At 56.1% G+C, this 12,819-nt stretch overlaps 1 protein-coding gene across 2 annotated transcripts in view; it reads left to right on the top strand.

Annotated features, from left to right (window-relative positions):
* The window catches only part of KALRN (kalirin RhoGEF kinase), a 139,040-nt gene that overhangs the window by 68,414 nt on the left and 57,807 nt on the right, over nucleotides 1-12,819 (top strand). Inside the window, exon 32 of one of the 2 annotated variants that reach the window (XM_039913607.1) lies at nucleotides 6,245-6,420. The exons of the other annotated variant lie outside the window; for it this stretch is intronic. Coding sequence (XP_039769541.1) covers nucleotides 6,245-6,307 — 63 coding nt within the window. The 3' untranslated portion in view covers nucleotides 6,308-6,420. Of the gene's footprint in view, nucleotides 1-6,244; nucleotides 6,421-12,819 lie in introns of those variants that run through there. 2 annotated transcript variants of the gene reach the window in all.

Genomic DNA, 12,819 nt, shown 5'->3' with positions numbered 1-12,819 from the left:
GGGTTCTGGCCAGCAGAACTCAGGCAACCGGCCCATGGGAACCCCGGTGGACTGCTTGACCAAGTCATGGCCACATCCCTGACTCCCTCTAGTCCTCGGTTTCCCCTCACCTTGGATCTGTTTGGGAGGGAGGGAGGGAGCAACTGCTGAGATTTCTCCTAGGAGCACCGGCCTCTAACCCCCTCAGCCACTCCCGTCATCCCCATCCCCCCTCAGCCCTCCTTGACCTTTCCCATCCACCCAACCCTCTCCAACACTTCCCAGACTCCTCAGCGCTTCCAGCAGCGTGGCTCAGTGGAAAGAACACGGGCTTGGGAGTCCGAGGTCATGGGTTCGAATCTCAGCTCTGCCACTTGTCAGCTGCGTGACTGTGGGCAAGTCACTTAACTACTCTGTGCCTCAGTTATCTCATCTGTAAAATGGGGATTAAGACTGTGAGCCCCATGTGCGACATGGAATGTGTCCAACCTTATTAGTTTGTATCCACCCAAACACTTAGTACAGTGCCTGACACAGCGTAAGTTCTTAAATACCATTAAAAAAATAAAAGTTGGCATTAGAGAAGTGGCATGTGCAGTTTGGGCTGTAGTAGGCAATCAGGAAGGTGAGGTAAGAGAGGGTGGGCTCATTGAGAGTTTTAAAGCTAATGGTGAGGAGTTTCTCTTTCATGTGGAGGTGGATAAGCAACCACTGAGATTCTTGAGGAGTGGGGAAACATGGACTGAACATCTCTGAAGAAAAATAATTCAGGCAGCAGCGTGAATCTGGATTGGAATGGGGAGAGAAGGGAGGCAAGGAGGTCAGAGAGGAGGCTGACGCAGGAGTCAAGACAGGATAGGATAAGTGACTGTATTAATGTGGGAGCAGTTTGGATGGAGAGGAAAGGCAGATTTTAGTGCTGATGTGAATGTTGAACTTACAGGATTTGGTGACAGATTGAATATGTGGGTTGAAAGAGAGAAAAGAGGCAAGGAGAGGCCACAATTACATGCTTATGTGGGCAGGCTCTAAACAGGGTGTAGTCTGAGTGGGGGTCTGGGAGGGGTCTGAGTGGGATCCCCGAGGGGTCTGAGTGGAGGTGTGGGCAGGTTTGAGCAAGCCCAAAGCCTGATGGGGCATGGGGCGTGGCAGAAAGAAGCTCCTAGGAGCTATGGGGCTAACACCTCAGCTGGGACCCTTGGCTTTTTCCCTAGACCACAGGCTCTGAGCTGCTGGGTGAAGGCCTGGGGCTGGGGCTGGGCCAGGGGCTGGGGGCTGACCCAATGAATGGTGGCCCTGACCTGGGCCTGGAGGCTGAGGCTGGGGTCAGTGGCTGGAGGCTGAGGCCAGAGACTGGGGTTGGGTGTTGGGGTTTGGGGGCTGGGGCTGGGGATTGAGCAGGGGAGGGGCTTGGGGCTGGGCCTGGGTTAGGAACCAGACTGAAGCTGGGTCTGGCCCCAGGGGCTGAGGCTGGGTGGAGGTCTGGGGACTGGAATTCAGGATGGGGTTCGAGGCTGGACTGGAGGCGGGAGCAGTGACTGAGCAAGGGTAATAATAATTATTATAATAATAACAATAATAATAATAATGGTATTTGTTAAGCACTTACTATGTGCCATGCACTGTTCTAAGCGCTGAGGTAGATACAAGGTAATCAGGTTGTCCCAAGTGGGGCTCAGAGTCTTAATCTCCTTTTTACAGATGAGGTACCTGAGGCACAGAGAAGTTAAATGGCTTGCCCAAGGTCACACAGGAGACAAGTGACAGAGCCAGGATTAGAACCCACATCCTCTGACTCCCGAGCCCATGCTCTTTCCACTAAGCCACGCTTGTTTCATTAGGAGCTGGGGCGGGGGCTGAGCTGGAGTCTGTGCCTGCCCCAGACCTGCTATGTGATCTTGGTCAAGCACCTGCCCCTCTCTGGTCAATATGCAGTTAGGTGTCCCTGACCAGGCAGAGCATCCATCCCCAGACCCAGGGTCCAGCCCCCTCCCTCCAGCCCCGGTCCAGCCCCTACATCATTCTGTGAAGGGAGAGCAAACTGGGGAGTGTTTTCAATCCAGCACCTTCTGGCAGTGGAGGAGGGGGTGGGGTGGGAGAAGTAAGGGGAGGGGGAGGAGGAAGAAGAGGAGGAGGGAAGAGGAGGCAAAGGGAGGAGGAGAAGGAGGGAGAGACAGTAAGCAGCCGCTGCCGGGATGCTGAAAGCGATTAGCCGGAGGCGATCAAGGGCTGATCAGCAGCGGGTGAGTGAGGCTGCCTCGGTACCCCCACCCGGCCCTTGGATGGCAGGGGGAAGGGGAGGACTGTCGGCGCCCATACTCCAGGCCTGGAGTGGGGTCGATTGCAAGGGTTGGGGGTTGCAGAGGGGGAAGGTGTTGCGGGGAGCCTGAGGGTTGAGGAAAGGCCCAAGCCCTGGGCCACCTACTGGTGGACGCAGAGGCAGCGGCCAGAGCTGGGATGGGCAGGCTTGGAGTCCGGGGCATGGGGGGGGTCTCCTGTGAGTGCTGAGGGATGGTGTGGGGCAGTAAGGGGGAGGGGGAGTTCCGGTGTTGGACAGTCCTGGGAGTTGGGGGAGGGTGGCCTCAGCATCCCTCCAGGAAACCCAGGTTCTTGCTTCAGCTCAGTCCCTACCCATTGTGAGGGAGGGTCTCTGAGCGTCCCCTGACCATCTCCGACCACCAAGGTTTTCTCTCCTTTGAAGACCCCATCCCTCCCCCTGCAGTGACAGCGTTGGTTGAAGGCCAGACAGGCACAGACTATGCATACGTGTGTCGGGTGACTTTGGTGTATGTGGACAGCGTGTTTCTATGTCCGTCCGTCCCTCTGTGGGACAAGGACAGCAGGGGTCTTCTCCCCATTTCTCGGAGGAGGAAACTGAGGCCCAAAGAGGCTAAACGACTTGGCTGAGGTCATGTGGCACAGCTGGGGCGGTCCCGGTGCCAAATCTTGCCCCCCACCCCCTGCCCCACGGGGATGGGGTGGTTGTGTATAGTTCTTCCTCTTTTCTCCTGAAGCCCGTGTTCTAAGAGAACCATGATCCCGCCCCCAGGTTGTATTGCAGCAGTGAGCAGTCTGCTTTCTGGGGGGTCTGAATACTCCCTCCCCTCCCACCCACCCTCAAAGGGCTCCCCAACTACCTGCGTCGCCCCCCCACCCACCCCCACTCCACACATCTCGTCCCGGAGATTGCCACCTCACTTCCATTCATTCATTCATTCATTCATTCATTCATTCATTCATTCAATCATATTTATTGAGTGCTTACTGTGTGCAGAGCACTCTACTAAGCGATTGGAAAAGTCCAATACAACAATAAGAGTGACAATCCCTGCCCACAATGAGCTCATGTCTAGAGGGCACTATATATATAAGTGCTGTGGAGTGGGGAGAGGGGGCAAGAGCAAAGGGAGCAAGTCAGGGTGATGCAGAACGGCAGGGGAGATGAGGAAAATTGGGTCATCTGGGAAGGCCTCTTGGAGGAGATGGGCCTTCAATAAAGCTTTGAAAGTGAGGAGAGTGATTGTCTGTGGGATTTGAGGAGAGAGAGCGTTCCAGGCCAGAGGCGGGATGTGGGTCGGGGTCGGCGACGAGACAGGAGAGGTGGAGGCTCAGGGAGAAGGTTAGTGGCACCGGGGGAGCTGAGTGTGTGGGCTGGGTTGGAGGAGAGAAGGGAGGTGAGGTAGGAACGGCCCAGTTCAGAGCCCAGTGCGATGGGCCAGTCGCACCCACCCTCCAGCTATCCTTCCATGCCACCTGAGGCAGGGGTCCGAAGCCCACAGCCCTTCTTGGGTCAATGACCGGGCCCGCAGGGGTCTGAGTTGGGTTCTGGGGATGCTGGGGGCACTGGCCCAATCAATCCATCAGTCAATCATATTTATTGAGCGCTTACAGTGTGCAGAGCACTGAATTAAGTGGTTGGGAAAGTCCAATACGGCAATAGTGACAATCCCTGCCCATGACGAGTTCACAGTCTAGAGGGGGAGGAGTGTGTGCCTACTGTGTGCCCTGCTCTGCACTGAGCACTTCGGAGAGTGCAGTATGATATAGTATTGCAACAAGAAGCAGCGTGGCTTAGTGGAAACAGCACAGGTTTGGGAGTCAGAGGTTGTGGGTTCTAATCCCAGCTTCGCTACTTATCAACTGTGTGACTTTGGGCAAGTGACTTCACTTCTCTGAGCCTCTGTTACCTCATTTGTAAAATGGGGATTAAGACTCTGAGCACCTTGTGGGACAAGCCGATGACCGTGGGTCTACCCCAGTACTTAGAACAGTGCTTGTCACATAATAAATATTTAACAAATACCATTATTATTATTATTAATAAAGTTGGTAGACATGGTCCCTGCCCTCAAGGAGTTTACAATGGAGTGTGCAAAGCACAACAGTTTTGCACATTAAACCTTCTTCCCCCCAGGCCACCCAGCCCACGCACACTTTCTCCCCTGAGAGATAGGGTCACTGCCCCCTGGCTAACAGCTTTAGGAGCAGGAGGGTGGAAATGGGGTCGGTAGAGGTGGGGAGACACGGAGGTGGATATGGGAAGCAGAGACATGGGGGATGGGGCGCAACGTGGAGTACAGTGGGGAAATGGGGGGGATGCAAAGGCCAGGAGGAGTAGGGGTAGTGGGTAATTAGGGAAGCAGTATGGCTTAGTGGAAAGAGCACAGGTTTGGGAGTCAGAGGACATGGGTTCTTGCCCGGACTCTGCCACTTATCTGCTCTGTGACTTTGGACAGGCCACTTTTCTGTGCCTCAGTTACCTCATCTATAAAATGGGGATTAACATGGTGAGCCCCAAATGGGACAATCTGATGAAGCAGCATGGCTCAGTGGAAAGAACCTGGGCTTCGGAGTCAGAGGTCATGGGTTCGACTCCCGGCTCTGCCACTTGTCAGCTGTGTGACCGTGGGCAAGTCACTTCACTTCTCTGTGCCTCAGTTACCTCATCTGGAAAATGGGGATTAACTGTGAGCCTCACGTGGGACAACCTGATGACCCTGTATCTATCCCAGTGCTTAGAACAGTGCTCTGCACATAGTAAGCGCTTAACAAATACCAACATCATTATTATTATTATTACCCCAGTGCTTTACATATAGTAAAGTGTATATGCCTTACATTTAGTAAAGTGCTTAACAAATACCACCATTATTATCATTTATTATTATTATGACGAGGGGTCCTGCAGTCAGGGGCCGCCTGGCCGGACCCCAGGAAAAGGGGGTCGTGGGGGTTTCCCTTAAGCGTTGAGTGCTTCTGGTTCAAAGGCATTTCGGGAAGTGGGTGGGAGGTCTGCAGGACCCCCCTGCAGACACGGGGCAGACAGAAGCCTCCCTCCAAAGCCCCCCTACGGGCCGACCAGCTGCCGGGCCTGCAGTTCCCCATGGGGGACCATGCGGTGGGGGGCAGGGGCCTCTGTGGGAGGAGGGGGAAAAGGGAGAGGAGACGAGAGGGTGGAGGTAGAGGAGGAAGAGGAGGGAGAAGAGGGAGCTAACCTAGGAAGGAAGGGGGCTTTCGGTGGTCGCTCCCTCTTCCCTACCCCAGGGTTTTCCGGCTGTGGCTGTTGTCTGGTCTCAAGGGATTCCTCTGGAGGGAGACCCCCTTCCCCGCTCTGTTCTGACCCTCAACACCAGTGTGCCAGCAGATAGGGAGGCAGGTCCCAGGCGCTGCCCCTGTCCAGGGGCTGCCATTATCAGCACACACACACACACACACACACGCACGCACACACGCACACATACACACACACACTCAGCCTCTCTCCCAACCCCTGGGTGCTGGGAGAGGGAAGAGGGAGGAGGAGATACAGTCCCTGCCTGCTGGGGGCTGCCAGTCTGATGAGGAGACAGGACACAACACACACATACACATATATGCGCACATGCCAACACACATACTCTCACTCTCTGCTTGGCACTCGTCTGTGTTTTTTGAACTAGAAAACTGTGTAAGCAAGGGGGATGGGCTTTGTGAGGGGGCTTAGGTGTCGGGGCTGGGATCTTGGGGGGCCGTGGACAGCTACTAAACAGACTATACAGAGTGGGGTGTGTGTGGGGGGGCACTCACGTGTTCCCCCACGGTCCCATTGAGCCTGGCGGTGGGGGGACAGAGGATGGCCACTCTGAGCTCCGGCTCCCGGGCTCTGTCCTGGTCATCCCGTAACCTTGTCAGAGTTGGGGCCCAGTGGTTGGCTGCATGCAGATTGATGCAGATTGATGCAGATGATTGATGCAAATGCTAGAGCGCCGGCCCTTCTCTCCAACAGGATGGCATCTCCGCTTCGCGGTGGTACCTGGGCCCCCGGGACCCTTTCTCCACTTACGTTTAGTGAGCGGGCACTGACCCTTCCCTGCGACCGCACCAGGCTTGGCCAGGCTGTGGACAGCCACCGTCCGGACACGCCGCCTCCCCCGCCGGCCGTCCCGCCCCCCCATCCCCCGCCCCCGCCCCCGGCTCTGCTCCGGTTCCGGGGGTTGCCCTGGGCCGACGACCCACAAGGTTCTGGGGGTCACCGCCGACATCGGTCCGCGAGACAGGATTAACCCCCTGCTGGCCGCCAACCTGCCTATCTCCGGGCCAGGAGAACAGACATGGGGGGTGGGGGGTAGCCCGAAAGGGGTCTTCTCAAGGGAAGAGTAGACGGTCACCACACTGGAGATTCACTGACCACCTCTCCCTTTGCCCCCTCCCCCCTCAGATTGCCCACGGGGCCTGAGGTGGTCTTCTCCAGGGAAAAATAGATGATCACTCCATTAGGGATTCATTGACCAGTCCCCCTGACCCCCCCACACCATCCCCATTCCAGCATCCCCATCTTGCTCTACAGATGGTACCCTGGAGTTGGTATTCTGATGGGAAAAGTAAATGGTAACTGCAGTAGGAATTTACCCAGAATGCCCATCTAATACAGGTGGTAACCCCATGGAATTCCCCATGGAAAAATAGACGATCATTGCACTAGGGATTTATTGACCTGCCCCCTCCCCTATCCCAGAGTCCGTACCTAACGGTGGTACCCTGGAGTTGGTATTTTCAAGGGAAATGTAGATGATCACTGCATTAGGGATCAAGGGACTCCCCCTACCCCCAGCCCCATCTCAGAGCCCCCATCTAATACGGGTGGTACTCTGGAGGTGGCATTCTCAAGGAAAAAGTAGATGATCACTGTATTAGAGATGAATTCATCTGCTCCCACCCTGCCCATCCCGGAGTCCCAGTGGAATTGAGGACTGTACTCCAGAGCGGGTGGTCTCGAGGGAAAAGTAGCCAATCACTGCACTAGAGATGCATTCAGGGCCCACTGTCAAGGAAAAGTAGATGGTCACTGCACTAGAGATGTATTAACCACATCTCCCCCTTGCCCCTTTCCTCTCAAAGTCCCCAGGGGCTAGGGGTGGTACCCTGGAGATGGTCATCTCATAGGAAAGGTAGCCAGTCACTGCACTAGAGATGTATTAACCACCTCTCCCCTTGCCCCTTCCCCCTCAGAGTCTCCAGGGGCTAGGGGTGGTATCCTGGATATAGTCTTCTCAAGGGAAAGGTAACCGGTCACTGCACTAATGATGTATTCAGGGAGCCCTGTCAAGAAAAAGTAGAGGGTCACAGCACTAGAGGAGTATTAACCTCCTTTCCCTTTGCCCCCAGGGGCTAGGAGTGGTTACCTGGAGGTGGTCTCCTCAAGGGAAAGGTAGCCAATCACTGCACTAGAGATGTATTCAGGTGGCCCTGTCAAGGAAAAGTAGACAGTCATTCCACTAGAGCCTCTCTTTCGGCCCTGGCCTCTGCCCCGTGGCTTAAAGTCCTTGTTCCGGCTTGCCAGCGTCTTGGCCCTCCAAATCCGGCCAAGCCGGGGCAGGCCAGAATCACAGTCTCTCACCCCAACCCCCATCTCCCAGTTCATGCTGGACCACACCCTCCCCTCCCCAGGTCCACTCTATCTGCCCTCTCCCCCTCTCCCAGTCACTTGGCTCAGGGAACACCAGCCCCCACCACCTACAGGAAGCACTCAGAGCGGCGGACCCCAGACTTCCCCTCCCTTCACCCCCAGGACCCCAGGACCCCAGCGGGACCCCGCCACCGCTGCCTGGCTTCCCTCGCCCGCCCCGGGATCCCCTGGCCACCGAAGCCTGCTTCTGTGGCTGCTGGAGGGGAGGCCTGCTCCACCCACCACCTGCCCCTTAGGGACTCTCTCGCCAGAGCGTCGCTGTCTGTGCCCCCGTCCCCAACTCCCTGATGAGAATTTGCACCTAGACCCCCTCTCTGAGCCCAGAGAGCCCCCCCTACCCTACCCCCACCCCCTGCCCCTGGCCCCTGCCTCGGCCGGACAGGCCGGCTCATCCCCAGAAGTGCCGGATGGAGGGCAGAGGCCAGTGTCCGGAGCCCGGAGCCTGGAACCCGGAGCCTGGAGCCTGGAACCTGGAGCCTGGAATCTGGAACCTGGAGTCCGGAGCTTGGAGCCCAGCACTTAGAGCCTGGAGCCCAGTGTCTGGTGCCTGGAGCCTGGAGGCTGGAGCCCAGCACTTAGAGCCTGGAGCCCAGTGTCTGGAGCCCAGAACCCAGAGCCTGGAGCCTGGAACCTGGAGGCCGGAGCCCAGCACTTAGAGCCTGGAGCCCAGTGTCTGGAGCCCGGAACCCAGAGCCCAGGACCCGGAGGCCGGAGCCTGACGCAGTCACGGCTCAGGCTGTGGAGCAGCCGTGTTGCTCGGTGTGATGTGGTCTCCAGTGTGTGATAATAAATCGGTTGAAAGCCTCTGCGGTGCGGAGAATACTTCCTGCCCCCGCCGGGCCACGCCCCCTTCCCCGCCGGGCCACCCCCGCCCCCAGGCTGCCTCGGGGAACTGCTTCAGTCACGGGATGGAGGGGTCAGAGGGACAACAGGGAGGAACAGGGCGGTGGGGACCAGGAGAGACACAGGGAGAGACAGAAGGAGAAGGTCAGAGATGGAGGTGAAGAGACACAGATAGAGAGACACGGGGGTGGAGGGGTGGAAGGACTGGGGAGATGAAGGACAGAGGGATGGAGGGGACACAGAGAGATTGAGGGACTGTAGGGACACGGGGACGGGGCGAGTAGACAGAGGAACAAGGGAGAATGGCGGGGCATGGAGAGAAGGAGGGGATGGAAGGACCAGGGCGGGGTTAGGGGGGACGGACACGGAATGACCGAGAAGACAGGGAACAGGGGCACAGGGATAGATGGATGGAGAGGTGAAGGGAACAGGGAGATGAGGGGACAGGGTGGGTGTCTAGGGAGACTGAAGCTTGGTGGTGGCATCTTCTCTGTTGCCCCGATTGTGGTTCTCCAGACCGAGTCTCCACTCTAAGGCCAGACCTCCATGCAGCCTCCCTGAAGCCCTTGCATTACAGGCCCCGTCTTCCTCCTGCCCCCTGTCAGCCTCCCACTGCAGTTCATTGTAGTTGGGGAACCAGGCGTGGCTCCTGTTAGCCTCACCATCACCCGGGGTGGGGGGCCGGGGGGTTCTCCACCCTCGCCATCTCCTCCCAACCCCCAGCTCACCTCGCAGGCTCAAATGGTGAGGGGCCTTGAGGGCCACTGGGCCATGCCCTGTGCCCAAGGGGACCTTCCAGCCACCCCCTCCGCGTCTCTCCTCTGCCCCCAGCCCTGCCCCCTCACTGGAACCTGGCACAGCCAGGGCTGCAGGGCTTGGGGCTTCTGGGGCTGCTGGGACAGAGGGGCTGGGGGTTTCTAGGACTTCAGAGTCGCTAGGACTGTGGGTCTGGAGACTGCCAGGACTCTGGGGCTGGGGGCTGCTGGAACTGTGGGGCTGAGGACTGCTGGGATTGCAGGCCCGCCATGACCTTGGGGCTTCTGGGACTGTGGGGTTGCAGAAGCTGCGGGGCTGAGGACCACCAGGACTAGGGCTTCTGGGACTGTGGGCCTGTGGTGGCTGCAGAGCCCCAGGGCTGCTGGGACTGTTGGGACTACAGGGATGTGAAGCTGTTGGAATTCCGGGGCTGCAGAAGCTGCAGCTAGGGGTGCTGCCGGGACTGCAGGGGCATGGAAACACTGGGGCTGTTGCACTGGGAGCTGCTGGGACTACTGCTCTGAGATCTGCTGGGATTGTTGCACTGCGAGCTGCTGGGACTATTGCAGTGGGAGCTGCTGGGGCTATTGCAGTGGGAGCTGCTGGGGCTATTGCACTGGGAGCTCCTGGCACTATTGCACTGGGAGCTGCTGGGACTGTCATGCTGGGAGCTGCTGGGACTATTGCACTGGGTGCTGCTAGAAGTTGGATTGGTTGATTGTTGCACTGCGAGCTGCTGGGCTACTGCACTGGGAGTCGTTGGAACTTTTGCATTAGGAGCTTCTGGGACTATTGCACTGGGAGCTGCTGGGACTGTCATGCTGGGAGCTGCTGGGACTATTGCACTGGGCGCTGCTAGGAGTTGGATTGATTGATTGTTGCGCTGGGAGCTGCTGGGACTACTGCACTGGGAGCTGCTGGATCTTTTGCATTGGGAGCTGCTGGGACTGTTGTGCTGGCAAGCTGCTGGGACTTGCGACTGGGAGCTGCTGGGACTGTTGCACTAGAGAGTTGCTGGGACTGTTGTGTGGGGGGCTGCTGGGACTATTGCACTGAGAGCTGCTGGGACTATTGCTCTGGGGAGCTGCTGGGGCTAAGGGGCTTTAGGGACTGTGGGACTTCAGGGGCTGCAGAAGCTGTGGGGCTGGGAGCTGCTGGGACTGTGGCATTGAAGAGTTGCTGGGACTGTTGCGCTGGGAGCTGCTGGGACTATTATGCTTCAGAAGCTGTGGGGATGGGTGCTTCTGGGGTTGTGGGGACCACGGGATCAGAGGGGCGGATCAGGGGCAGGTACAAATCTTCCCATGGCTTTCTTCAGGAGGTTCAGTTTTCAAACTGGGTCTGGGTGCAAACCTCCCCAGTTCCTCATTTCTCCCTTCAAATCATCCACAAACTGCTCCACTGCCTCATTTCTCCCATGTAAATCATCCACAAACCATCCCACTGCCTCATTTCTCCCATGTAAATCATCCACAAACCATCCCACTGCCTCATTTCTCCCTTCAGATCATCCACAAACTGCTCCACTACCTCATTTCTCCCATCAAAAGCATCCACAAACCACCCCGCTGCCTCATTTCTCCCATCATTGCCATCCACAAACCACCCCTCTGCTTAATTTCTCCTCTCAAAGCCATCCATAAACCTCTCTGCTGCCTCATCTTTCATTGTAAATCAGTCAGTCCATCAATCAAAATTATTGAGAACTTAATAATTTCTGTACTAAGCACTGTACTAAGCACTTGGAAGAGGACAATAGTTAGTAGTCCCTGCCCTCAAGGAGCTTACAGGGCACTGTGTGCAGCGCACTGTACTGGGTGCTGGGGAGAGGACTGTAGAGTTAGTAGACCCAATTCCTGCCCTCAAATAGCTGACAGTCTGCTCTAATAATTAATAATTGTGGCTTTTATTAAGTGCTTGCTATGTGCGAGGCACTGAACTAAGTGCCAGGGTAATACAGGTAATTGGGTTGGACACAGTAACTGTCCCTCATAGGGCTCACAGTCTTAATCCCTATTTTACAGATGAGGTAGCTGAGGCACAGAGAAGTGAAGTGTCTCATCCAAGGTCACACAGAAAACAAGTGGCAGAGCCAGGATTAAAACCGAGGTCCTTCTGACTCCCAGGACCGTGCTCTATCCACTAGACCATGTTGCTACTGTGTGCAGAGCACTGTGCTGAGCACTTGAGAGAGGACAACAGAGTTAGAAGCAGCACCAAACAGGCCTGGAGGAGGTGTGATTTCAGAAGGGTCTTGGTGATGGGATAGGGAGGAGCAGGGAGTTCCAGTCAGGAGGAAGGGCGTGAGCAAGAGGTCAGTGGCGGAAGAGATGAAATTGAGCCACAGTTCGGTTAGTCTGAGAAGAACAGAGAGAGTGAGTTGGGGTGTGGTTGGAGAGGAGAGTTGATAGTGAGGTGAGAGATTGCTGACATGGTGCCTTAAAGCCAATCTTCAGGAGAGTTTCCCTTGGATGAGGAGGTAGATGGGCAATCACTGGAGGTTTTTGAGGAGTGGGGAGAAGTGGACAGAAATATGTTGTAGAAAAATGATTGGAGCAGCAGAGCGACATGTGGACTGGAGAGGGGAGAGGCTGAGATAGGGAGGTCTTCAAGGAGGCTGATGCAGGAGTCAAGATGGGATAGGATAAGGGCTTAGATTAATGTGGTAGCAGTTTGGATGGAGAATAGGGCAGATTTTAGCAATGTTATGAAGATTGAACTGACAGGATTCGGTGACTGTTCATGGGGAGTAATAGAGATGGAGAAATTGAGGATAATGCCTAGGTTCCAGGCTTATGGGAAGGGGACGATAGTGATATTGTCTACAGTGATGGGAAAGTTGGGAAAAGAGGTGGGTTTGGGACAGAAGATGAGGAGTTCTGTTTCAGACCTGTTGAGTTTGAGGTGTCAGTGGGACATCCAAGTCGAGATGTTCTGAAGGCACGAGGAAATGTGAAACTGCAGAGAGGAAGAGAGATCAGAGCTGGAGATAGAGATTTGGGAGTCATCCACATAGAGGTGGTAGTTGAAGCTGTGGGAGCGAACGAGTTCTCCAAGGGAGTGAGTGTAGATGGAGACTAGAAGGGGACCCAGAACTGAGCTTTGAGGAACCTCCACAGTTAGGGAATGGGAGGCAGAGGAGGAGCCCACGAAGGAGACTGAGAATGAACAGCCAGAGAGATAGGAGGAGAACCAGGAGAGGGCAGTGTCGATGAAGCCAAGGTTGGAGAATGTTACCAGGGGAAGGAGGTGGTTCAATAAGTCGGTCAGTTATATTTATTGAGTGCTTATTGTGT

The sequence above is a fragment of the Ornithorhynchus anatinus genome, chromosome 1, assembly GCF_004115215.2.
Source record: "Ornithorhynchus anatinus isolate Pmale09 chromosome 1, mOrnAna1.pri.v4, whole genome shotgun sequence".
In the NCBI taxonomy this organism is placed as follows: Eukaryota; Metazoa; Chordata; class Mammalia; order Monotremata; family Ornithorhynchidae; genus Ornithorhynchus; species Ornithorhynchus anatinus.
This window is presented reverse-complemented; position numbering and strand designations above follow the sequence as displayed.